The sequence below is a fragment of the Panthera leo genome, chromosome A2 (assembly GCF_018350215.1).
Source record: "Panthera leo isolate Ple1 chromosome A2, P.leo_Ple1_pat1.1, whole genome shotgun sequence".
Classification (NCBI taxonomy): Eukaryota; Metazoa; Chordata; class Mammalia; order Carnivora; family Felidae; genus Panthera; species Panthera leo.
The window spans coordinates 81217947-81244152 of NC_056680.1; the positions used below are offsets into that span (position 1 = coordinate 81217947).

Sequence of the window (26206 nt, forward strand, 5' to 3'; positions counted from 1 at the left end):
TACAGAAATAAATATATTGTGATAAAATTACACATTTATATGTACACTTAGTCTATAGCTATATAGCCTCTGTGCATTACTCTTGTATTTTTTGGAGTTCTAAATTTCTAGACCCAGAATCTACCTGACTTTAGTTACAGAAGCTTATTAATGTATATGGTTATAATCCCTAAATGTTTTACTTTTTTATTCATCTCTTTACTAGTACATGGGTATCATTTATGCTTAGGACATGTGAAATTATTCTAATTTTGTCATCTCCTTTATGCTGCCTTATTGGGTCTTCATTGGGGACTTTGCAAAATCTAGTGGACCTCTAAAATAGTCCATTTTATTTTTTTTTTTAATTTTTTTTTAACGTTTTATTTATTTTTGAGACAGGGAGAGACAGAGCAAGAACAGGGGAGGGTAAGAGAGAGGGAGACACAGAATCTGAAACAGGCTCCAGGCTCGGAGCTGTCAGCACAGAGCCCGATGCGGGGCTCGAACTCTCGGACCGAGAGATCATGACCTGAGCCGAAGTCGGCCGCTTAACCGACTGAGCCACCCAGGCGTCCCTAAAGTAGTCCATTTTAGATGCAAGAATAGTTTAGTAAGGAGGAAATATGGTAAACAGCTAAGGAATTGCTGTGTTTGTTGCTGCTCATACAATGCAAGTAGTTCTCTCCCTTTGTGATTTATAAGTCTTTTGACTACATGCAATTTTTAAATAACTTAGATGCATTAAAATGATGATATGTGTCAGTGGGAAACATCTGACTGATCTCTGTTCAACTTCCCATTTCTGATTTTTTACATTTAAATTTGAAGATTATGCTTTCTAAAATATCCATTCATTACTTCAGTAAACACTGATTGAACGTCTGCTGCATGTCAGAATGGTACCATGCGCGATAGGTACAAATTTGTCGTAGGCCTTCGTGTGTGTGTGTGTGTGTGTGTGTGTGTGTGTGTAGAGAGGGAAGGAGATTGACTAAATTATGTTTATCAATATTGTGTAAAACAAGTCCCAGATACAAACTCAAATCTGAGTAAACTTTGCTTATTTATTGTACAATAGTTCCTTAAGCATGATTTTTAAGTAACTAAAATATGGAGTGAAAAAAATTTTTTTCTCAACAGGTGGGAAGGAGAAACCAAAAACAAATGCAGAAGACTTACAAATTAAAAAAGTAAAGAAGAAAAAGAAAAAGAAACACAAAGAGAATGAAAAACGGAAGCGTCCAAAAATGTATAGCAAATCTATTCAAACCATCTGCTCAGGATTGCTATCTGATGTTGAAGATCAAGAAGCCAAAGGCATCCTAAATGATAATGTAAAGGATTACAGTGGAAAGAATTTGGATACCAAGAACTATGATTCCAAAATTCCAGAGAACAGTGAGTTTCCATTTGTCTCATTAAAGGAGCCACGGGTTCAGAATAACCTCAAAAGGTTGGACACGTTGGAGTTCAAACAGCTCATTCATATTGAGCACCAGCCTAATGGAGGCGCATCTGTTATCCATGCCTACAGTAATGAACTCTCCCACCTGTCTCCTGTGGAGATGGAGAGGTTTGCAGAAGAGTTTGTGGGTCTAGTGTTCAGTGAAAATGAAAACTCTGCAGCTTTCTATGTAATGGGTATTGTTCATGGGGCAGCTACTTATTTACCTGACTTTTTAGACTACTTTTCATTTAATTTTCCCAATTCACCAGTGAAAATGGAGATATTAGGAAAGAAGGATATAGAGACAACGACTATGTCCAATTTTCATGCTCAGGTAAGAGGTTTTTAGGTTTTGGGTTTTTTTTAACTTTTAGTTACATGTTTTAGACAAGTTTCTGTTTTTTATTTTGCTGTGGGTTTGAAATAAAAAGGTAAGACTATAATGACAATTTTGGGAATATTAAGAATAAATTACTGTCCTGATGTGAACATAAGAGTTTAAATTTCAGATTCTGGGGTGCCTGGGCGACTTAGTTGAGTGTCTCACTCTTGATTTCATCATTGGTCATGATCCCAGGGTTGGGGGATTGAGTCCTGCGTCAGACTCTGTGCTGAGCATGGAGCCTGCTTAAGATTCTGTCTCTCTCCCTCTGCCTCTCCTCCCCTTCCATGCTCTCTCTCTCTCAAAAAAAAAAAAAAAAAGTAATATAAAAAAATAAATTTCAGATTCTACTTAATCTCTTTTTTCTTAGAGATAATGAAATAAGATTCTGTTGTCCTTTTTTGCAAGGATTTATCTTGGAAATGAAAGAAATGTGATGGATGTAGCCATGTATTTTCCAGCCCTTACAGCAGTACTCTTACCTAAAGATCACTTAAAATTATCTTGTTTTCTATCTTAAAAGTGCTTACCAGTGGATCCATCACATAGTAGGTGCTGAGTAAATGTTGGCTGTTAAATATATTTTAGTACAAAGGAATCAGTTAATTCTGCAATTAAGTGAGAAGGTTAGTGTATCAGTGCATTTATTGAGCTAATTTCCTTTTCCTGCCCTTCTCTATGGTATAGAATGTACATTATTTTAGAAAGCAGAGGCAAAATCAAATCCACTGGCTCTTGAAAGTGAATGTGGGCTCATCTAAAAGGTCATTGCCGGGGTGCCTGGGTGGCTCAATTAGGTGAGCATCTGACTCTTGATTTCGGCTCAGGTCATGATCTCATGGTTCGTGGGATCAAGCCCCACATTGGGCTCTATGCTGACAGTGAGGAGCCTGCTTGGGATTCTCTCACCTTCCCTCTCTCTCTCCCCTCCCCTGCTCTCTCTCTCTCTCTCTCTCAATAAATAAATAAACAAACAAACAAACATTAAAAAAATAATAAAAGGCCATTGCAATTTGCACCCACTCTCAGATCAGGGACTGCTTGCTTAGGCCAGGAGATCAGCCAATTTTTCAAATTTATGGGTGCTAAAGTTCCCAGTTTTCTAAGTAATAATTGACATTATGCTAGTTTGGAAAGAAGGAAAAAAGTGAAAAAAGTCCCAAAGAGATCTTAGTGATCATGTATTGCAACCTTTCTCACCTTACAGATAAGCAAACAAACATAGATAGGAGTAATTTACTATTTTAAGTTTGGTAGCAGTGTCAGGAGTAGAACACAATCTCCTCAATCTTCATCCAGAACTGTTTTACTTATTCTATTTCTTTTTGTGATATGTGTTTAAGTTACAGTCTTTTACCTTAAATGATAGTCTGGATGTCCAGTCATATCCACATGTCCAAGCCCCCTTCCCCCACTGTATGTTTGGTATATATTCTGTAATATACTATTGTCTGGAAAATACAGTAGTACTTAAAGTTTTAATGTGCCTGTGGGAAGATACTCCTTAATGTAACATGTTTGAGAATCAGAATGTAAATATTCTTTTAGAGCTGAAGGGGAGCTATAGAGCATCTATTATTAGCACTGTCATTTTATAGAATTCTAGAATGGTTAGTAACTTGTCTGAGATTACACCTCTGTCTCGTGGTGGAACTAGTGATAGTATCGATTAGTATCTAGTAATAGTATCTACTATTTAGTCAATAAATAGTTCTGTGCCAAGAACTGCTCTAAACACAAATGTAATAACTCATTTAAGCCTTATTACAATCTAATTTTAGAAATAGGGAGAGAAGAAATAACTTGTCCATAGTCCTTTGGTACTAGATCATTCATTTGTCATTTATTATACGTCTAAGTGCTAGGTTTTATGCTCGGCCTCTTGACTTCCAATCCCACTTATTTTCATTATATCACAAACTTTCTTGCTGCCATGCTATGCAAGTTTATTTCAGTAATCTTTCAAATGTCATAATACATTTGCTTTTCAAATAGCTCCCAATACATTTTCTTTCAAATTAGGAATTTTTTATTAAACAAGAATTTTCATGTTACTGTGTAATAAGTGCTTTTGTTGAATTAAAATGAGATACTGGGACTCATTAATTGTTCCACTGTGTGGCCGGGTTGTGGGTCCTTGAAGAGCCACCTACCATTCATTTCCTATCCAGGGTTTTGGTATAATACATGTTACATAGAGGAAACGCTAGGCAGATGCTAGAGTTCTTGGTTACCAGCTGTGGCTCTCGCCCCTATATGATCTGTCAGCTGCAAGGACAAGTTTTACCTCTTTAGCTTTATAGTTACTAGCAGGAAGCTGCCTATGCAAGGTCCATGTTTCACTGCCCCAAGATGCTCCAGATTGAGTCATTCCTGTGGTGTGGGGAAGAATATCCAGCAAAGAGCTACTTTGAACTACTCATTTGGTATTTCTTGTTTTTTTAAGAACGAGGTATCTGAGGAGCGCCTGGGTGGCCCAGTTTTGGTTAAATGTCTGACTTCAGCTCAGGTTATGATTTCATGGTCCGTGGTTTGAACCCTGCATCAGGCTCTGTGCTGACAGCTTGGAGCCTGGACCCTGCTTCATATTCTGTGTCTTCCTCTCTCTCTGCCCCTCCCAGGCTCATGCTCTGTCTCTCTCTCTGTCACTCAAAAATAAATAAAAACATTATTAAAAACAACAAAATGAGGAAACCAAGGAAGAAGTTGTTTGCTGCCGACTGGGGCAGGTAGCCTTGTGTTTGTTCTTAGGCGCTAGCTATCTGAAACTGAATGGAATCCAAAAGAGAGCAAATAGGAGAGAAATGAGTATACTTTTTGTAGCTTATTTTTATTTCTGGTTTCTTGATTCTTCCCAGTAAACCCCCATCTCTTAACCTAATTTGTGGTATCCCTCCAGGAAATTATTTAACCATTTGTATAGGTTTTTATTTGGGAAAATGCTTTATGAATTACAGAGACTAAGTTATAAACATGTATTTAGAGCTAAACCAGTTTATAACTTGAGCCTTTTCTTGTCCTGAATGTGAGAACCTCTCTTCAAAATTTAATTTGTAGTAATATCTTATAGTCATTGTAGTGAGTTGTGACTGGGTTAGTGTGAATAGCTGCTTGAACTCTGATGTGGGGTGGATGGAAAGAGAAGGGGTCTAGTCAGGGTCTTGCCATTTACCCACTGTGACACTAGCCTGCTACTTCAGCTCTTTGTCTCCGATTTCTAACCTACAAAATAAGGATAATATTATTTAATTCACAAGGCTGTTGTTAGCAGTATTTCATAGACTACTAACAGGTTATACAAAGAGAGTTGTTATAGTGACTTAGTGCGATATTAAAATTTTCCATTTTGTTGAATAGGTGACAGCTGACTTCTGGGTGAGGATTCTTAAAAGTGTGTTAATTTATGGTAGGGAGTTCAGCAAGTACTGAAGGTCAAAAATTACCACAAATGCTTTATATACAAATAAGGAGTTCACTGAATTATGATATATGCACACAATGGGATATTATTGAACCATAAAAAGGAATGAAATACAGATACTGTTACATAGTGTGGGTGAACCTTTAAAACATCATGCTGAGTGAAAGAAGCCAGTCACAAAAGGTCACATATTGTATGACTTCACTTACATGAAATACCCAGAATAGGTAAATCTATAGAAACAGCAGATTGGTAGCTGCCAAGACCTGGGGGAAAGGGAAAATTGGGAGTAACTGCTTAATGGACATGAGGTTTTCTTCCTCCCTCTCTCTCTCTTTCTCTCTCTCTCTTTCTCTCTCTCTCTTTCTCTCTCTCTCTTTCTCTCTCTCTCTTTCTCTCTCTTTCTTTCTTGCCTTTCCTTTATTGAGATTTTCAAAACTTTTTTTCTTAACTTTAATTTTTTTTTTTTTTTTTTTTTTTTTAAGTAATCTCTGTGCCCAGTATGGGGCTTGAACTCACAACTCCAAGATCAAGAGTCACATGTTCCACTGACTGAACCAGCCAGGCACCCCTTTTATTGAGAATTTTAATTGCAATAATTGAGGTAGAACATTATGTTAGTTTTAGTGTATAACTTAATGATTCAATATCTGTATATATTGCAAAATGATGACCACAATAAATTAACAACCATCACACATAGTTGCAGATTTTTTTCTTGTGATGAGTGCTTTTAAGCTCTATTCTTTTAGCAACTTTTAAACATAAAATACAGTATTATTAATTACAGTCACCATGCTGAACATTGCATGCCAGTGACTTACTACTTATCTTATAATTGGCTTGCACCTTTTGACCACCTTCACCCTCTCTTACCCCCTCCCACCCCACTTCTGACAACCACCAATCTTTTATCTGGATCTATCAGCTTGGTTTTGTGTTTTGTTTTAAGATTCCACATATAAGTGAGATCATACAGTATTTGTCTTTCTTTGTCTGAACTTATTTCAATATATAATACCTGCAAGGTCCATCTGTGTTGCTGGAATCAGCAGGATTTCCTTCTTTGTTTAATGGCTAATACTCCATTGTATGCTTATATACACCTCATTTTCTTTATCCATTTATCCACAAATGGACACTTACATTGTGTCTTTTTCTGTGTCTTGGCTATTATAAATAATGCTGCAGTAACCATAGGGGTGCATCTGTCTACTCAAGACAGTAATTTCATTTCCATGAGATAAATACCCAGAAGTGAAATTGCTGAATCATATGATAGTTTTATTTTCCGTTTTTCATTAAAATGTTTGTAAAAGATAAACTTCTTTAAGCTTTTGTTAAATTGATTTTTTAAATAAACTTTTTATTGAAGTATATATATATATACACAGAATGCACACATTATAAATGCATAGCTTGATGAATCTTTACTAAATGAACACACCGAGATTTTAAAAAGTAGAATATTACTAGTAGCCAGAGCTTTCTCCAAATCCCTCTTTATCACTACTTTGCACCCCACCACCAGCACATACACAAGCACACAGGCAACTACCTCCTGACTTCAAATATCACAGATAAATTTTGCCAGTTTTTGAACATTTCTGTGACAGAATCAAATAGTATGTGCGTTCCGTGTGGCTTCCTTCCTTTTATCTTTATGTTTGTGAGATTCATCTATCTTGTGTGTAGCAACAGTTTATTTTCTCATTGCTGTATGATATTCTGTTGTATGACCATACCACAATTTATTTGTTCTTTTTAATATGGATGAATATTTGAATTGTTTCCAGTTTGTGGCTATTACAGTAGGGGTGCTATGAATATTTTTGTACATGTGTTTTTGTGAGCATATGTATTTGTTTTTGTTGGCTCTGTATATAAAATTAGAATTTCAGGATCAAAAAGTATGCACATGTTCAGCTTTACTAGATACTGCAGGTTTTCCAAAGTCATTGTACCAATGTACATTCCCACCAGCAGTGTACCACATCTTTGGCTATACTCAGTGGTGTCTGTCTTCCTCATTTTAGCCATTCTGGTGGCTGTGTAGTAGTATCTCATTGTAGTTTTAATTTGTATTTTCCTGATGACTAAGGAAGTCAAGTTCCTTTTTATCTAATCATTGTCCAATTGGATATCCTCTTTTTAAAAGTAACTAGTTTACTCTTTTGCACATTTCCCTACTGGCTTTTTTTTTCTTCATTGAGTTGTTGGAGTTTTTAATATATTGTGGATAGGATAAGAATCTTGTCAATTATATGTATTGCACATATATCCTCTTACTCGAAAAGGCTTGCCTTTTCACTCTTAAGAGTGCTTTGATGACTAGAAGTTCTTAATTTAATGTAATCTAATTTATAAAGGTTTTTTGTTTTTTTTTTTCCCATTTATGATTAGTGCTTTTTGTGTCCTGCTTAAGAAATCTCTGCCTAACCCAGGTCATTAATGTATTCTCTGAAGTTTTCTTCTGGAAGCTTTTATTCTTTTATCTTTTGCATTTAAATTTACAGTTCTTCTGAATAGATTTTTGTATATGATATGAGGTCACCATCAGGGTTCATATTTTTTCATATAAGTACTCAATGGACATGATCATTTATCGAAAAGGCACCCATTCCATGCTACATTGCAATGTCCTCTTAGCCATAAATCAGCTGAATCGTATATATGGTGTGCATTTCTGGGCTCTTTCCGATTTCCTTATTCTTTTTGTCTTAGTTGCTATAACTTTATAATATTTCTTGATATCTAGTAGAGTAAGTATTAATTTTGCTGTTCTTCAAGATTTTCTTGGCTCTTTAGATTTGCGTATAAACTCTATAGTTGTCAGATTCCACAAAAAATCTGCTTAGGATATTGATTGGGATTACATTGAAGTTGTAATTAAGTTTGGGTACAATTGATGTCTTTACAATTTTGAATCTTTCAGTCTGTGATCATGGTATTTTCCTTCATTAGTTTTTTATTTTCTCTCAATAATATTTTTTGGTTTTCATCCTACAGATCTTACACATCTTTTGAGATTCATTCCTAGGTATTTGAGGACTTCATTTTATTTATCACTGTTTTTGAGAACTTGGAAGTTCTGAGTACCTCTTAGAATATGACATTAACACTCATCTTGAGAAACTGAAAATATGTCTTGTACCTTATTTCTCTTTCAGCACCTTTCTTCCCTTTACCTATGGCATTATTGTGCAGCATGCTTATTAGTAGAATCATATAGTGAGGCTATATATTTTGGTGATGTCAAATGAATTAGCCTACATCCTGCCATGTGCATTTGTCTTCACCAAAAGAATTGGTTGAGATAACATTATTGGACTCATGCATGGTAGTATTCTACGGGAGGAAGAAAATTAGGTATCAGTGTTGGAATGTAGTTTCACTTAATATCAACCATAACAAAGACAGGGTGTGGGAAACAAAGCCAAATTCATGTTCTAGTTTGATGATTTGATCATGACCTCTCATTAACTAAGTTCAATAGGTTAGGTTTACTAGAACCTGGTATAGTTGAGAGATAATACTTTTTACAGAGCGGAGGAAAGAAAATCTATAGAGAAGTTTTGAATTTTAAAATTTTGTAATTCACTATCCTTTAATTCCTCTTTCTGCCTTTTATATTCTGAAAAACCTCAGATTTAGTCAAAACCAGTCCAAAAAGCAGTATTCAAAAGATCTAGAAACATGCGAGAAGAGATAATTGAATGAGTTCATAGAGAGGAAGTGTGCAAATCTAACCTTTACTGTTTTTCTTTAATCTTAGTTTGGAAAATGCACTTAGCAGCATTAAAGAAATTGTTGATAGGGACGCCTAGGTGACTCAGTCATTTAAAGTGTCTGACTCTTGATTTTGACTCAGTTCATGATCTCACGGTTCATGAGATTGAGCCCCACATTGGGCTTTGCCCTTCAGTGCAGAGCCTGCTTGGGATTCTTTTTCTCTCCCTCTCTCTCTGCCCTACCCTGCTTGTGCTATGTGCGTGTGCGCTCTCTCACAAATAAATAAACTTTAAAAAATTTTAACAAAAGAAAAGAAATTCATGATAATGAGTATCTGTAATGAATTAGCACTATTTTTTAGTGGATAAAACAGTATAATAATGTTAAAATATGTATTTTATGTTTCCTTTATTTGTAGTATTGTACTGTGTGCAAATATTGAAACTTAAAATGTAAATAAAACCTCATCTGTTTCAACTTAAAATAGGTCCTCATATGCCCAAGTTTAGATCAGACCCAGAGAATTAATACTACCAGCAGGGCTGCTGTATATGCTGACATAAAATTGTTACTGCACCTATTCATAGTGCAACCTGATGGTCCTGACTACCAGTGGCTTGTGGAACCCAAACTAAGTCCATCCTCATGAGACTAAGTTTGTTTCCTTATCTCCCTCCTTTCCTTCCCTCCCTTCTTCCTAATTTCCTTCCTCCCTGATTAAAATCTGATCAACCAAAATTCATTTGTCCTCAATTCTGTGGAAAGTAAAAGATGACAAATTATGTAACCGTTCCTATGATCTTTATAGTGTTTATCTTTGTAATATTACTCTGTAGTTTTCACAAAAACTCATTTTTGCACCTGTTCAGCCTTTATCCTTGAAACGTGTTAATTTGAAATTTTTTGTGTATATGTGTGTGTGTATACACACAGTGCGCACGCACACACACACACACGGCAGTGACAGATGATCGAGACCTCCTAGTCTTTGAATTCTTTTGGTTTTAGAATTCTTTTTACTTGTGTAATTATGTTTTCTATCTTCATCTGTATCCTTGCAGGTTGCCTGAAAATTTTAAAGACCATGTAGAATTATAATGTTGTTTTAGTAGGTCATGTCATGTCAGTAGTGTTGTGGCTCTGAGGTTAGTGATATAATGTCAGTCAAAGTGTATGATAAAAGTCTTTTTGAGAACAGAAACATATATACATGGATTTTTGTTGTAAGTTAATAGCCTGTCAGTTCTTTTGCTGCAGCAAACAAAACCTTCAAAACTTAATGGCTTAAAGTGATTTCTCACAATTCTTTGGGCTGTCTGGAGAGTTCTTAAGGTCTTTGTTGGGTTGGCTGGGGCTGAATGGCTTCATTCACGTGTCTGGTGATTGGCAGGTCAGTTGGTCTTAAGAGATCTTGCTTGAATGTCCAGTGGTTGTTGTGCTGTCACCTGGAGTGATGATCCCATTTCTCTCATCATCTAGCAGGTTAGCCTAGGCTCATACACATGGTGGCAGGTGCAGGACTCCACAGAGCAGAAAGAGGGCAATCCCTAGTGCACAAACCTCTGCTTCTGTTGGGTTTGCTAATGTCTGTTGGCCAAAGGAAGTGAAATAGCCAGGCCCAGATTCACTTCTTGATGATAGGACTGGTGCAGTCATGTTGCTTAGAAGTGAGCACACAGGGGCGCCTGCGTGGCTCAGTGGGGTGAGTGTCCAACTTCGGCTCAGGTCGTGATCTCGAGATTCGTGAGTTTGAGCCCGGTGTTGGGTTCTGTGCTGACATTTCAGAGCCTGGAGCCTGTTTTGGGATTCTGTGTCTACCTGTCTGCCCCTCCCCCGCTTGCACTCTGTCTCTCCCTCAAAAATAAACATTTAAAAAAAAAGTTTAGGGGGGCGCCTGGGTGGCGCAGTCGGTTAAGCGTCCGACTTCAGCCAGGTCACGATCTCGCGGTCCGTGAGTTCGAGCCCCGCGACGATCTCGTGGTCCGTGAGTTCGAGCCCCGCGTCAGGCTCTGGGCTGATGGCTCGGAGCCTGGAGCCTGTTTCCGATTCTGTGTCTCCCTCTCTCTCTGACCCTCCCCCGTTCATGCTCTGTCTCTCTGTCCCAAAAATAAATAAAAAACGTTGAAAAAAATTAAAAAAAAAAAAAAAAAAAAAAAAAAAGTTTAGGGGCGCCTGGGTGGCTTGGTCGGTTAAGCGTCCGACTTCAGCTCAGGTCATGATCTCACGGTCCGTGAGTTCGAGCCCCGCGTCGGGCTCTGTGCTGACCGCTCAGAGCCTGGAGCCTGTTTCAGATTCTGTGTCTCCCTCTCTCTCTGCCCCTCCTCTGTTCATGCTCTGTCTCTCTCTCTCTGTCTCAAAAATAAATAAACATTAAAAAAAAAAAAAGTTTAAAAAAGTGAGCATACATGCTTGGGAAGAATTTTTGGCCATCATTTGCAATCTCCACATTTGTCCTAGTTTTTCTACCATCTCCATTTTGTTCAAATATTCATTTGATAGTAGGAAGACAAAAAGGCAAGTAAGACAGGAGTTTTATCTGTTAAGGTATAAATGAGGTTTCTTTCTTGTCACTCAGTATTTAATCAGCACATACTCTGAACACTGTAGTTGGAGCTGTGAGAATATGAAAACCAGAGCACTTATCTTCTGACCACCTTTCCCCTCCCCAAACTCTGAATCCTGGTTTTATTTCATCTTGGTTCTGAGTTGTTTGTATCAAATAACTTAGGTCACGATGTTAACTCATGATTAAATGGCTGGTACCTTAATAGTGAAAGTTATTAAATCTGATCTGATTTGTTAAGCTTTGTCCCTCTGCAGAATGAGACAGTTAACATTTGTTGGCTTCTTGCTGGGGTCATTCACTGTTTTAGGCCAGTAAAAATGATTAGATATGCCATCTTTGAACCATTGGCTGCATTTGTATTAAAATTTTATTTTGACCATTTGTGCCTGTCCCATCTTCCTTGAATGCTTAGGAGCAGATCTATGCAAAACATTACTGTAGCAAGTGCCAGGTGCTCTAAATGAGAAAGGGGACTTTTTCCTTTATTGTACTGTTTTAAAAATGAATAATGATATTTTGATCCTAATTTTAGTTGAAGTTACATGGATATTTTTGAAATAGAATGTTGACTAAATGTCATTACCTGTTAGATTTTGATTTGAAAGGATATGCCAGATGTGATGGGGAATGGCTCCCCCTTGTGGCACACTCATTTATGTTAGATTTTAGATTTGCCTCAGTAAGAATGGGATGAGCTTTTTTTTTTTTTTAAATAAGACTTTCCCTCTCCTTCCCCCTCTCCCCTCAAAACACCCAGCAGAATTGACAGCCTCTTCTGCCCTCACCCCCTAAATTTTTGGTTCTGATAACTATCCTGTTTTTGTGTTTTCTTCAGATTGATGATGATACTAGCTAGCTAGGAACATCTGTAATATCTTCTGTATTTATTATGGCTCACTATTATTCTGTGGAACCATTACTATCTCAGGATGTTGGTAGGCATGCTGAAACAAGTATGAGAAAAACTGGTTTTGAAGCCAGAATAGTTTGTGTAAGGCTGGGTCAAATAAGTTATGTTTACCTTGAGACCTCACAGAAATGCTAATAGTCCCTGTGTGTGGTAAACCTCCCACATGGAAGAGTTTCCGAAATTTATTGGACTGTATAGAATCCTCTTTGCAGGGGCTGGCATATCAAGAAACATATTTTAGGAAGCAGCAAGTTGTTTCACATGAGTCATTCTTCATGTTTTTTTTTTTAATTACTTATTACCATATTTGCTTCTTCCCTTGTAGCCATATTTATACATAAAATAAAACAGTTTTGAGTCCTACGTATTTATTTTTGGCTGCGTTTTTCTTGTCAGAAAGTCTACTTTTTTTCTTTTTGTAAGCAGGCCGACCTCAGAATCATAAGGTCTTCTTTTTGTTCATTTATTTTAAAGATTACTTTTCATGAGGAATGATGAATAGGATTTCGGTTTAAACATGATTTAATTAAACAGTTCATTTCTTGTTAACCAGAACTTCTTAGATTTTGTTTTTGACACTTAAACAGGCATTGGGTACAAGAAGTTTCCTATTCCTGATTTTTTTTTTCCCTTTATAACATTTATAAAGAATATGAGAGGGGAAAGGTAAACATGCAATCATGATGGTGGTAGGTTTTGCGGGGGGGGGGGGGCGGTGGTGAAGGGAGCTATAGGGAGGAGATTTAGATTAAAAATATTCCATCTGCTTCTAACAGGCACTTTTTAAAGATGAGCTTAATTTAACTATTTAAATATAAGCAAAAATGTCATTTCTATCTTTTATTGTGTTGTCTTTTGAGTGTACCTAAATTGAGAGGAAAAATATGTGTACTCTTTGTAACAATGCATTTTTCTTTCAGCATATAGGATTTGTTTTAAAGCAGTGACACGTTTTGATATTTTCTAGTAAACTTTTTAACTGCATCAGAAAACTGATGGCTTGACTACTGTTTACTGAAGTGAGTCAAAGCAAATAAAGTAATCTCATATCCAGTGTCATCAGGATGTGATATTTTTCAGATAGGTGGTTTTTCTAGATAATGGAAGCCCATAGTTTTAGGTACCAAGATTTTAATGAAAATACCCTTTTTAAAAGCATATGCAATACAATTTAACTCTGTTTTCAGTCTAGGTTTGTCATTCTGATGCTCTAATGCATGCTAGGGGAGTTGCAAATATGTATGCCTGCTTCTTGTCACCACTCCCCACTTCACATTGGTGATTTCTTATCCTTTATGATTTTAGAGTTTAGTTAGGATTGTGCCTAATGTAGAAACATACGTCAGAAGAGACCCTTTTATGAGTCATGGTTTTATGGCATTTATTTTGGCTCTCCAGAGATTCTTTAGAACCTTACCTGTTTCCTCCCCCTCAACTTCCACTGCCCTTTAGTTACAATTGTTAAATAGATGATTTTTGGAGAGTTGAAGCTTTTTATCTTATGATATTGTAGGTTTAATTTCATTCCGTGTAAGAATAGATATTTGCTATGTAGTATTGCAGTAAAATAGGTGTCCTCTAAATCAAGAGGTACTTACATTTTTTTGTGAAAGGTGTGTGGATCATATTCTTACATTTTGTTGTAACCACTTAAGTGCCATCTGTATATTTTATCAAGAGATACATACTTTTTGAATTTGAATGCATTATTATGTGTAATATGCCATGTTTAAAACATTAAATTAGTGATTCCGACTAATTTAGTCTATGTTTGAATATTGGGTTATGAAATTACAAAGTTAAGTGGTATATAATTAAAAGTTATATTACAGTGTATTTTAAAAGATTGCTTTCACAAAAATTACTTTTGTGAAATTTTGTAAGTAAGATTTTGATGACTTCAGTTTAATTTTTAAAATGTAGTTTTAAATTTAAATATATTTGTATCCATCGTATTGAGTTATCAGAGTATTATCTTTAATATTTGGAGAATAAATGTTTTAGAAGAAAATTACTGTTTTGTTTTTGAACATGATAGATAAGTATACATAGTTTATATAAAGACCATACTTTTAGTAGAATTTACCTGTGTGGTTTTTTTTTTTTTTTCTTCAATGTTTTTTATTTATTTTTGGGACAGAGAGAGACAGAGCATGAACGGGGGAGGGGCAGAGAGAGAGGGAGACACAGAATCGGAAACAGGCTCCAGGCTCCGAGCCATCAGCCCAGAGCCCGACGCGGGGCTCGAACTCATGGACCGCGAGATTGTGACCTGGCTGAAGTCGGACGCTTAACCGACTGCGCCACCCAGGCGCCCCTACCTGTGTGGTTTTAATAGTAGACAAATAGGATGTATTTTACAGTTTTAGCACATTTTGGTGAAAAGGAGAGAGACCTGTACTTTTATTATAGCAAATTATGTATATAAGTAAATTTCGTATATAATATATATGTATTTTGCCATGAGGTGACAAGAACTATAAAGATGCAAATACAATATTTAAGATTATAAGCTGACGACTAGAGTCTATATTACTTTACTCTTGAAAATTTAGTTTTTCCCAATTATCTTTTGAAATATTTATGACTTATAATAGGACCATATTTTAAAACATCATCAAAAGATATAGCCTCTTTTTAGGTGGCCTCAAAATAGAAATGGTGGGAGGGGGACTCAAGTTTGTTCTAATTTATTTAATGTATTATGTTAAAGTTTTTAATAGTTTTTAATTAGTCTGTACTAATTTAGATGTGTTTCGTTTTAGTATATGTGCTGCCAAAGCGAGCACGTTTCATTTTAGTTTTAAACAAACAACAATGTTTATAACTTAGAAATTAATGTAAAGGTAATTTGAAATGAGATGACTAGGTCAATATGTTCCTTTCAATTAATAATCATTCTAGGCTAAGATACCATCTGGTTAACATCTGGTTAAGTCAGTTAGTGAAGTACTTAAGTTATAAGATAAGACATTATCATTTGTCTTTAATATTATCATCCAAGAAGCTTTACCCATTTTTTCAGTTACTAAATGATACATTTTTACTTAACATTTAAACACAGAAATTATACTCTTAAGAGGGCTGAATGTTAAATTTGTTAGTAATTAGTTCTGGTTTTCTGATTACTGTATTTATCTCATCTTCTCTATAGTTTAATAATGCTTTTAGTAGGTTTTTGTTTTTTGTAGGATGGAAGCAATTTGAATTGCATGGCAACTGCTAGGTAGAACTCAGAAAACTACCTCAGTTATTTGCGAAAAAAATTATTTCAAGTATAGTAAGACCTGTTTTTACCTATTACATAAATTGTTATGATTTCATATTTACATTTCCTCAGAGAAGATTATCTTTGATTCCTAACATTCACATTAAAGAGCATTCTTTCTTGGTGTTATCTTTTATATGCACACATTTAATTTTTGCACTTGGAAAGAAAGTCCAGTGGACCACCACCCATTTGACTTTTCTTGAAAAGTATGTTCAAAGTGCCTATTTCTTTAGGAGAGCTCATAAATTGAGTTGTGCTTAGTATTTTAGAAGAATTTGATTGTTGAAGATTCCTCCTTCCCAAATTATTTAGTTGATCATTGAGTCACTGCCCCAATTATTCAGTTGATTGTTGTTGATATTGTGATGTCGTAGAATGAACAAGCTGGGTGGCAAAGACTTCCTTGATTTTGGCTTTGTTAGTACTAGTTAATAATTAGAAAAGTTTTTTTAATGTTTTATTTATTTTTGAGAGAGACAGAGGGAGACAGAGGGCGAGTGGGGGAGGGGCAGAGAGAGAGGGAGACACAGAATCCAAAGCAGGCTCCAGGCTCTGTGCTTATCAGCACAGAGCCCGAGGAGGGACTTGAACTCACAAACTGTGAGATCATGACCTGAGCCGAAGTCAGACGCTTAACCTAAGACTTAGCCACCCAGGCGCCCCAGAACTAGTTAATGATTTAGATGAGTTATCTGAGTTAAACAAATTAAGGAGATTTGAGGCACAGAACTTTGGTTTGAAGTGGAAATATTATTATCTTACTGTGACTTTTACAGGTCAAATAATGTATTTCAAAGCACTTGGAAAACTTGAGTTTTGCACTGTAGGTCTGATTTCACTGAATGGCCATGCGGTCTGTTAATACAATCATATGCAGATCCAAAACTGAAGCCACAAACTCAGAATCACCTAATAGAATTAATGTTATGTCCGTTCTGGTAAATTTGCTTAATTTTGAATTGATAATAACCTTTAGCTTTGTTAGACTGCATTACAGAATGCACACTGATGACTAATTTTCTTGTGGTACTGTTAGTACATGTAACCATCTAGAACCTCTAGAGTACAGTCAGATCTTAACATTTAGCTCTCTCAGTATTGAAGATGCTAAGAACTTGGGATACAGGAAAAAAGATGAAGTCATGAGTACAAAATGGGGACACAGAACTTCCAATTTTTTTTTAACTTGAGGATTGGAAGAGTGTGTTACGGTTCTAAGAAGTGACTTTTTGACAGTTAATCAAAACTTAAACTTGGAATTCTGGTAAATAAACTTATTAAGGAATTAACGTATCATTGTTAATTGCTTTTGCTGATTATAATAAAAATGAAGTGAAATTCTCTAGTATTTGAGTCAAATTAATCTATTGTGATGGAATTTTTGTCATCTTTTTTTTTTTTTTTTTTAATATGGGGGTGGAGGGCTTACATTCTTGGGTACATAAGACTATCTGTGCCATCTGTGATAATAGGAATTTGATTTGTGATGTGAATATCTTTTAAGAGTGTATCCATGATGTGACAAAAGCCTAACCATTCCAGGTTTGCCTCTTGAGATATATAGGACTTTGAATTTTAAAACTGCCATAGACCCAGGCAAAGTGAGATACTTTGATCTCCCTAAATTTAGTGCCCACCAAAGCTAATCCAGAGATGAAAAAGATAATTAGGATTTTGCTTAAAGTTTATGAAAGGAAGTTGTTTTGCCTTATAAAGATTTTTGTTTACTCCCATTAGGATATGAAACGGCATAGATTTCTTTGCAGGATTTAAATGTGCTTGTTAGAATTCAAGTACCAAGATTCTTGAGGTGTGGGTTGTTTTACTTCACTTGATACTCGAATGCCGCCCATTTGCTAGCATTGTGCAGGTGGCTTTATAGCTTTATATAATTGTTAAGTGTTCTTCAGCAATCTGAGGTAAATCATTCCACTTAAGGAAACTAAAACTCAAGGAATTTATGTGATTTCTGAAGGTCACATAGCTGGTAGATAGCAAAGGTAGAGTTGGAACCTAGGACTCCAGATTCTCAATCTCTAGTAGTTTTTATCAGAGTTAATCATAAAAATAAACTGGATCCTAGGTAATAATGTATGATCTAGAAGGGAAAATCATTCCTGGTGGCCTTTCAGACATATAAACCACTGGTATCGGATAAATGTAACATTTCAGGGGGAAATTCCAATAAAAAGATATGAGGCATTTAGGAAAAACTGGTATACAACTTTTTAATATAATTTAATTGGCCTTATAGATCATATAATTAACTGTATTGTGAGAAGTTAGTGTCTAGAATTATGCTGTTGATCTCATCTGTGGTTTTATAAGCAGTGTGTAGAAATAGCTAGAGAAGGTAAAATAGCTTGCCTTAGTATGGATTTTTTTTCATGCTTTTTTTTTTCTTTAACTGTTTGTAAAGGCTTTTGTTTTGTTTTGCTTACCTCACATTATGTTCTTATGTTCTCAGACAGTATAATTTAGTGTTACAGAATGATAGTAAACATTATCTTATGTGTAACTTTTAATTAAATCCATATCCTTCAGGTAAAAAGAACATATTCTCACGGTACTTACAGAGCTGGCCCAATGCGACAGATCAGCTTGGTGGGAGCAGTTGATGAAGAAGTGGGAGATTACTTCCCTGAGTTCCTTGACATGTTGGAAGATTCACCATTTTTAAAAGTAAGAGAAAACAGTATCAAGCAGTCTAAATCGTGGGTGTCACTTTCACACTATGGGTGACACAAATCATGGTTGTTTCAGAAATAGAATTCTTGTGTAGTGTGTGTGCACATGACCTCTCAGGTACTGATTATAATGGCAGAGCTAAGTGATGGACCAGAGTAACATTTGCCTGTTGCTCCCACTTGAGGAAATTAGGTTCCATCCGTTTGTCAGCTTTGTATCAACTGAGTACCAGAGGATTTAAAGTACAGGAAGGATGCCTACAAATTAAGTGTTTAGGACAAAGTAATGGCAGTTTGGCATTGTGGAAAACTGGCTTGGGAGATTATAGCTCTGTATTTCAATCTTGGCTCTACTTGCCTGGGATGGGCAAGCCATTTAAACTTTCTGGACTTCAGTTTCCTCATCCATAAAACATTGCATTTAGACTATGTGGCTTTAAGGCCCTTTTAAATTTTTTAAATGATTACTAGCCAGATTTATTTTTTCAATAATCTCTGCATTCTAGAAAATATTTCTTCTTGTGGGCTGCTGGGACTGTCCCACTGAGAGAGAAATTTCTGAGCTGTGTAGTTCTTTCATCAGTAATTTAAAGGTCAGAATATGACAGGATCCCTTTATCTCTAATATTTGCTACATAATTCGCTGTAGATAGCTTCTTTTTTCACTTTCTTGTTCCATTTTCTAATCTATGTGTGTATGCATATCTTTTCTAGCTTTTTCACTCCATTCCATTCCCCTTATATTTTTTTTATTCCTTTACTAGTGAAATCATGGAATTTGATTGCATTTATTTTGAGTGGTATTTTTAAAATGCGTAATTTAGGGGTGCCCAGGTGGCTTACTTGCTTGAGCATCCGACTCAGTTTTAGCCCAGTTCGTGATCTCACAGGTCGTGAGTTTGAGCCCCGTGTCAGGCTGTGTGCTGAGCTTGGAGCCTGCTTGGAATTCTCTCTCTCTCTCCCTCTCTACTCTCCTTCTCTCGTTCTGTCTCAAAATAAACTGTAAATTAAAAAAAATATATACCATTATTTAAACATCATTGTTTCAGATTTTAATTTTAAAGGCAAATGAGCTAAATGCATTCTTTCAGGGGAAATTTCATGTGACAATCCTCCCCTTTCTTGGAAATGATAGGATAAATGTTTGTTGGTTTTTTTTTTTAAATACCATTTTCACCATTCCCAGGACAATGGCCCTTAGACATTTTTTTTTCTCTCTTTTCTTTTAAAAAAAAAAAAAAGTTGCTTTTAGACCAGCAACCTCTTCAAGCAACTACTAAACAGAAATAAGTTTTGACTTTGGTTTGGTTTTCCTTTTCGTTTTGTTAGGTTTTGATGATAATTATTCATAGAGGTATCTTTTTTTTTTTTTTTTTTTGAGATGCCTAGTTTTTATAACTCAGTTCATTTTTATGGATTCTCATGGAGAACACTTGCTTATTTTGCCGGCTTATTAACATCATATGACCCTTTTATTTGGTAGAAGGAGGAATAACAGATGATGAATGTAGTAAATCATATTCTGCCAGGGTTAGAGGAGAGAATCATCTGAGAATAATTACTCTTGATATGTTTGAAATAGAATTTTTTGAAGGAAAATGTATAAATACATAGGAATATATTCAATATAGGTATGTGTTTTAAATGTATAAGTATAAAGGTATATATGAAAGTTTGTCAAGGGGGCAGTATTCTTTATGTTGGAAGATGCATTTTGAAAATAATTGGTTTCTGTGTAACTCTTTGCCTCTAGTGTACACTGCCATGGGGGACACTATCTAGTCTAAAATTAGAGAGTCGAAAAGACAGTGATGATGGTCCCATCATGTGGGTGCGCCCAGGAGAACAAATGATCCCTGTGGCCGATATGCCAAAGTCACCTTTCAAAAGGAAAAGGTATGTTGAATACAAATTTTTATTGCCAGGGATAGATGTCTGTACACTGGGTGTGTGTGTGTGTGTGTGTGTGTGTGTGTGTGTGTGTGTGTGTGTGTGTGTGTGTGTTTGTTGGAAATTGGAGAAAGAAGGAAGGGAAGGTTTAGAGCATACTTTAAATGTAAATTCAAAAATGGCTACACGTGCTGATTAATTTTTTTTTATAAAATATCAAATATAAATGAGGCTTGAGTAATGTAGGCAAATTACAATAAATTGTAAGTAGGAATGGGAAAAAATGTCATTCACAACAAAGACATTATAAACTATTTTGGAATAAATTTAATAAGATATTCAGAACCCATATTAAGAAAACTAAAACATCTCCTGGAGGATATAAAATAATAACCTAAATAAATGGAAAACCCTACTGTGTTCTAGATTGGATAAAAATGAGTGTCTTTTGAAATTTTTAGCATTCCAGTTGGACTCACACTTCCAGCACTGGATTTAATGATTTTAAAGTTCAGAAGGAAGGATAAGTAAAGTCAACAAATTTCCAAGAAAACTGTGAAAGAGAAGATAAGTGAGGGGGCCTTGTATTACTCGATATTAAAAATTATTGTAAAGCTCAAAAACATCACTGGAATACAATAGAGTATCCAAATAGATCAAAATATGTTGAGACCTTAATGTATGAGATGGATGGGAAAAGGAAGATTTATTTAATGAGTAATGCTGGCATAATTGAAGTCCATTTGAAAGAAAACAAAACCATAGCCCTTATCTCAAACCCTTATCAAGAAGTCAGAGATTTGAACATAATAGATAAAAAATTAAAATAAAAGAATAAAAACTTTAAACCTAGGAGTAGGTTTAAATAAGATAGAATAAGATAGAAAATAAGAAAGAAAAGATAGAAATAAGATAGAAAATAAGATAGAAATAAGATAGAAATACTATCTAGTATTATCTAGTATAATAGTAATACTATTTGTGAGAAAAAAGACATGAACAACAAAGTTCAAAACCATGATAGACTGGACTAAAACATTTATATTGTGTGCCAGACTAAAGTTAATATACAAAAAGCATTCCCAAATTCACAACAAAAATGTAACACAACCCAGTAGAAAAATAGGCTTCAGCCAGTTACATTAAAAGAATCATGAGATACTATTTCTACCTATTACATTGGCAAAAAAAAAGTATTAGAGGCTGGGAGGTATGAGGAAACAGAACCATTTATATATTGTTGGTAGAAAGGTGAGCTGCTATAATCATTCTGTGAAAGTAATTTAACAATAGCTCATGAAGTTTAATGCATATATACTATTTGATCCAGCACTACTACTTTTGGGAATCTGTCCTAAGAAATGAAATCACCAAAGGTAAATGTATAAGAATGTTAATTTCAGCATTCTTTGTAGTGAGAAATAGACTGTGAAAGCCTCTCCCCAGAACAGTGCAGATATACACAGAATTTTACATGTGATTTAAGGGAGTTCACCAGCCCTCTGAGGAAACTGCCTGCCCTCAGGGATTAGAATCCATGTATATGTGATGATTGTATATCACGTAGTAGTCTGACCAACTAATAACAATATTGCCCAAGGCACTGTGCTAAATGTTTCATATAAAGTTTTAATTCATTAGAATGTGGTGTTAATGACACTAGAATTGTAGGCTTGAAAGCCTGTTAGCTTTCCACAGGAATTATCATCTAGCTTTCTGGCACCTGTAGAACATAGTCACAAAAGGCAAAAAAAGTATGTTGTAGCATCACGTGTGTGTGTGTGTGTGTGTGTGTGTGTGTGTGTGTGTGTGTGTGTGTGTGTGTTGTAATACAAGAGTGCACAAAGAGCAGTGGTAGTAGAGATGGACAGTGGGAAATTAGAGAACTAATAAGAAAGAGTGATTCTAGGGGTTAAGTCTAGGATGAGAGGAGAAAATTATGGGGGCAATCTGGATTTGTCTCTGAAAGCAACAGAAAACCACATAGGAAGATAAACAAGATGATGACTCCCAAAGAAATTGTTCTCACCCTTTTCCCCTTTTGCAGCAAAATTAGAGGGTTTTTGCATTGAATGAGACTAAGTAGCAGCTTCTGTATGCTTATCTAGGTGAGCCATAGGGGAATGCAGGTGGATGTCCTTTAAGAGGGAGCTAAGGTTTTCCTTTCTGCCTCCAATAAATCATGCATGTTTTGTGGAAGTACTTACTACTTGGTATTTTCTTCCTATTTATTTGTTAGTCTTTCTCCACTGGAATATCAACTCCTATGAAAGTAGGGAACTTGTCTGTTTTATTCACTACTGTCTTGTTCACTAGCTGCAGTGCCTAGATAGCACCTAATATACAGTAGGTATTCTATTAATATTAATTAACCCATTTTTGAAAGTTACCTGTTTGTTCCAGATAATATATCTTACATTAGCCACGTGATTTGAATGAGGGGCATGGTTCTACAGATAAGACCCAAACCTCAGGTAAAGATTCTGGAAGGGAACCTGGGTAAACCACAACATCTATGATTTAGTTGTTTATCCACCTTACAGTGGCCACTTTTGTGAAGACTGTTAGAAAAAGGAGGGGATTATATGCATTTTTGTTTGTACTTGTTCATTTTAAAAATAGAACTTGATTTGGGAACAGGTGATGTAAAATTTCCTTTTGTCTGAATTATGTAATTACTAAATCCTTGATGGCAGTTAAGCCTCAGGACATCAATACAAATGTTTGAAGGCGATTAAGCTTTAATACGTAGGCCAGCCTCTTTCCCCACCTCCTCTATTTATCTTCCTTCCTCCCTCCCTCCCTCCCTCCCTTCCTTCCTTCCTTCCTTCCTTCCTTCCTTCCTTCCTTCCTTCCTTCCTTCCTACCTGTCTATCTTTGATTTTATTTTAACAGAACTACCAATGAAATAAAAAACCTGCAGTACCTACCTCGAACCAGTGAGCCCCGTGAGATGCTCTTTGAAGACAGGACAAGAGCCCATGCAGATCATATAGGACAAGGTTTTGAACGACAGACTACAGCTGCTGTTGGAGTGTTGAAGGCTGTGCACTGTGGAGAGTGGTATGTATTAACTACTGCTTTTTCTTTTCTTTTTCTTTTTTTTTGACTGCTGCTATTTTAATGAAAGGTTTTTGGGTTCTAAAATTTTTCTTGGGAAGTTTCTCAGTAATTCTCCTTCCTGTGGGGAAAGAAAGTTCCATTTTTCTCTGTATTTGTATGACTAATTGTATGACTGCACTAAAATTTTTTAATTGTTAGAATGTGCTTTTACTCTTTTGGGTTGGACCATAATAATTTGATTTTCTAAGTGATGAGAAGTAAAAACAATTGCCTTAACTAAGGTTAAAGAAAAACTAAGGTTCACTTGGTGCTTACTGTGTCGTCATTGTCCCTGATGATCTTACCCTACTTTCCCTGTGTATCAGTGTAACGTATAAGTTGTAGATTTTCTCTTTATCACTGGTTTTTAAAAATCTGTTTATGATTTGCCCTGGTATGATTGTTTTGTAGTTCTGTTGCTTGGAATTTCATTTCAAAATCCATTTTTTAGCATGTTCTATAAAAATGTATTTGTATATTGCTACTTAATTGACGAATTTGGGGATTTTTTAGAATTATAAAGACACTGTTAATCCTCCGCAAATAGAGTGGTAATAGTTTAGTAGCACTTTTCTAGTGAATGTCTCTTAATTTATTGAGTGACTTAGGAATTTTACACATAATTGCGGTTATATATGTCTTTATTGAAAGTATTCTCTTCTCATATTTACCTCTAATTTTTATTTAGTAATTTCGTCTTTAGCATTTAATTTGCTGAAGTATTAACCTTCAAGATAATCCCTTACTTTTTTGATTTCTATAATTAACCAATTCAAATTATTTTACTTTTTCAAAATACGGTTATACATAGCTATAATAAAATGAAGCGAGTTGTTCTACTTATGTTTAAGCCAAAACTCATGGTTTTATCCCTTTGTTTAAATATGTAAAGTGGTCTTTACATATTTAAACATTTTGACTTTATTTCTAAGTACTTTTGTTTTGACCATAAAATTTAATAAGGACTTAACTGAGTGAAACATTAATGGAAGATTCTTCATTGTTTCATGTTTTTGTAGGCCTGCTCAACCCCGAATAACCAAAGATGTAATTTGTTTTCATGCTGAAGATTTCTTAGAAGTAGTTCAACGAATGCAGTTAGATTTACATGAACCTCCACTGTCCCAGGTATATCTTTAACCATTATTGTCTTCAGTTTAATTTTTATTGTGGAAAAGACTTACTGGTATTTCTGTCTCTTTTTTTAGTGTGTCCAGTGGGTTGATGATGCAAAACTTAATCAACTGAGGAGGGAAGGCATCCGTTATGCCAGAATTCAGCTGTATGATAATGACATTTATTTTATTCCAAGGAATGTTGTTCATCAGTTCAAGACAGTTTCAGCTGTATGCAGTTTAGCATGGCATGTTCGGCTCAAGTTATATCACTTAGAGGAGGACACTGTACAGAATACAGCTACTCATGAAACAGGCACATCACCAGATACCACATCATCAGTTCTTGGACCTCACACTGACCACATGCTTTGTGCTATAAGCAAAACCTCCTTGGATTCTAATTTTTCAGACAAACTTCATTCTAAATCTGAACTGCAGCAGATTAAACATGAACCTATTCCATCTGTAAGAATCAAGGAAGAACCTGTGAATGTTTATATTCCTGAAAAGACTAGAGCACCGAATATGGATGGCAAGAATGTTAAAGCAAAATTGGATCATGTTCAATTTACAGAATTTAAGATTGACGTGGACTCTAAATTTGAAAATACCAACAAAGATTTAAAGGAAGAATTATGTCCTGGAAGTCACATAAGTCTAGTTGATACAAGACAACCTAGTTCAGCACATTCAAATCAAGATAGAAAAGATGATGACATTTTGTGCTGAATTTGTACATACCATTTACAATTCTTTTTTTTTTTTAAGTTAATAATGTAATAAAGATTCATGAATTCTGAAAGCAAGCCAAGGACTTGCTCCTAAGTCTGTTACAAAATAGAGTTTATGTAGCTTTGTAACATTCCTCAGTGCCTGTCCATAACTGTGAAGTATCAAAGCACTTAGGGCCAGATGCACTGTAAACATTACAGGTTTAAACAAAAGGAGTCTTTAAAAAAATCATTTGATTTGGAATTGTAGGTTTTAGAATAGAGCTGACATTAACATATATATATATAACATATATATATATGTTACATATATATATGTATACATATGTATGTATATATATGTGTATATATATGTATTAACATATATATATATATATTTTGTAATATGAGCCAGAATTCTTTTTTGACAATTTAAAGGCTTTTCCATAGAGCTTATTTATACCAATTTTTTTTTTTCATTTTACTGTGTCAGCACTGTAGTGTAAATAGCTTTTAAAAAATCTTTTTAGTGTGATTTATACTGAAATGTGAGCCACTTAATAAAGGTTCATAATAATAAATATGTTTTCTGTTGGGTCTGCAAAAAGACAAACTGACAATTCAGTTAAATCATTTGATCTATTATGTTTCTGCTGGTGTATGCATTTAGAGTGGTAATGGAGTGCAATGTACGTATTCAAATCTAGTGAATATTTAAATTCTCCACACTGTGTAAGCATTTTTAAAACCAAGGTTCAGTTATGAAAGCATATTTATATACGTGTGTATGTATGGGAATATATATATATGTATATCATATTTTGCATAACTTCTTAAATTGCTGAATAAGATGAATATGTGAAACTTCCTAGCCTCACTCCCTGGAATATGTTTTAAAATATTTATATTCAACATTAAGAAAGCAGTTTAGGTAATAGAAACAGTTTTATAAAGTTGGGAGAAACAAGGTCTGTTAGTGATATCTAAC

The 26206-nt window shown here is 35.2% G+C and overlaps 1 protein-coding gene across 1 annotated transcript in view; it reads left to right on the forward strand.

Moving 5' to 3' along the window:
* Window positions 1–25314, forward strand: part of RSBN1L (round spermatid basic protein 1 like) — a 65428-nt gene extending 40114 nt beyond the window's left edge. The window contains exons 3-8 of the mRNA XM_042916359.1: window positions 1123–1763; window positions 18256–18393; window positions 20152–20294; window positions 23184–23351; window positions 24410–24518; window positions 24599–25314. Of these exons, the coding sequence (XP_042772293.1) occupies window positions 1123–1763; window positions 18256–18393; window positions 20152–20294; window positions 23184–23351; window positions 24410–24518; window positions 24599–25237 (1838 nt within the window). The 3' untranslated portion in view covers window positions 25238–25314. The remainder of the gene's footprint in view (window positions 1–1122; window positions 1764–18255; window positions 18394–20151; window positions 20295–23183; window positions 23352–24409; window positions 24519–24598) is intronic.
* Window positions 25315–26206: the final 892 nt, after the last annotated feature.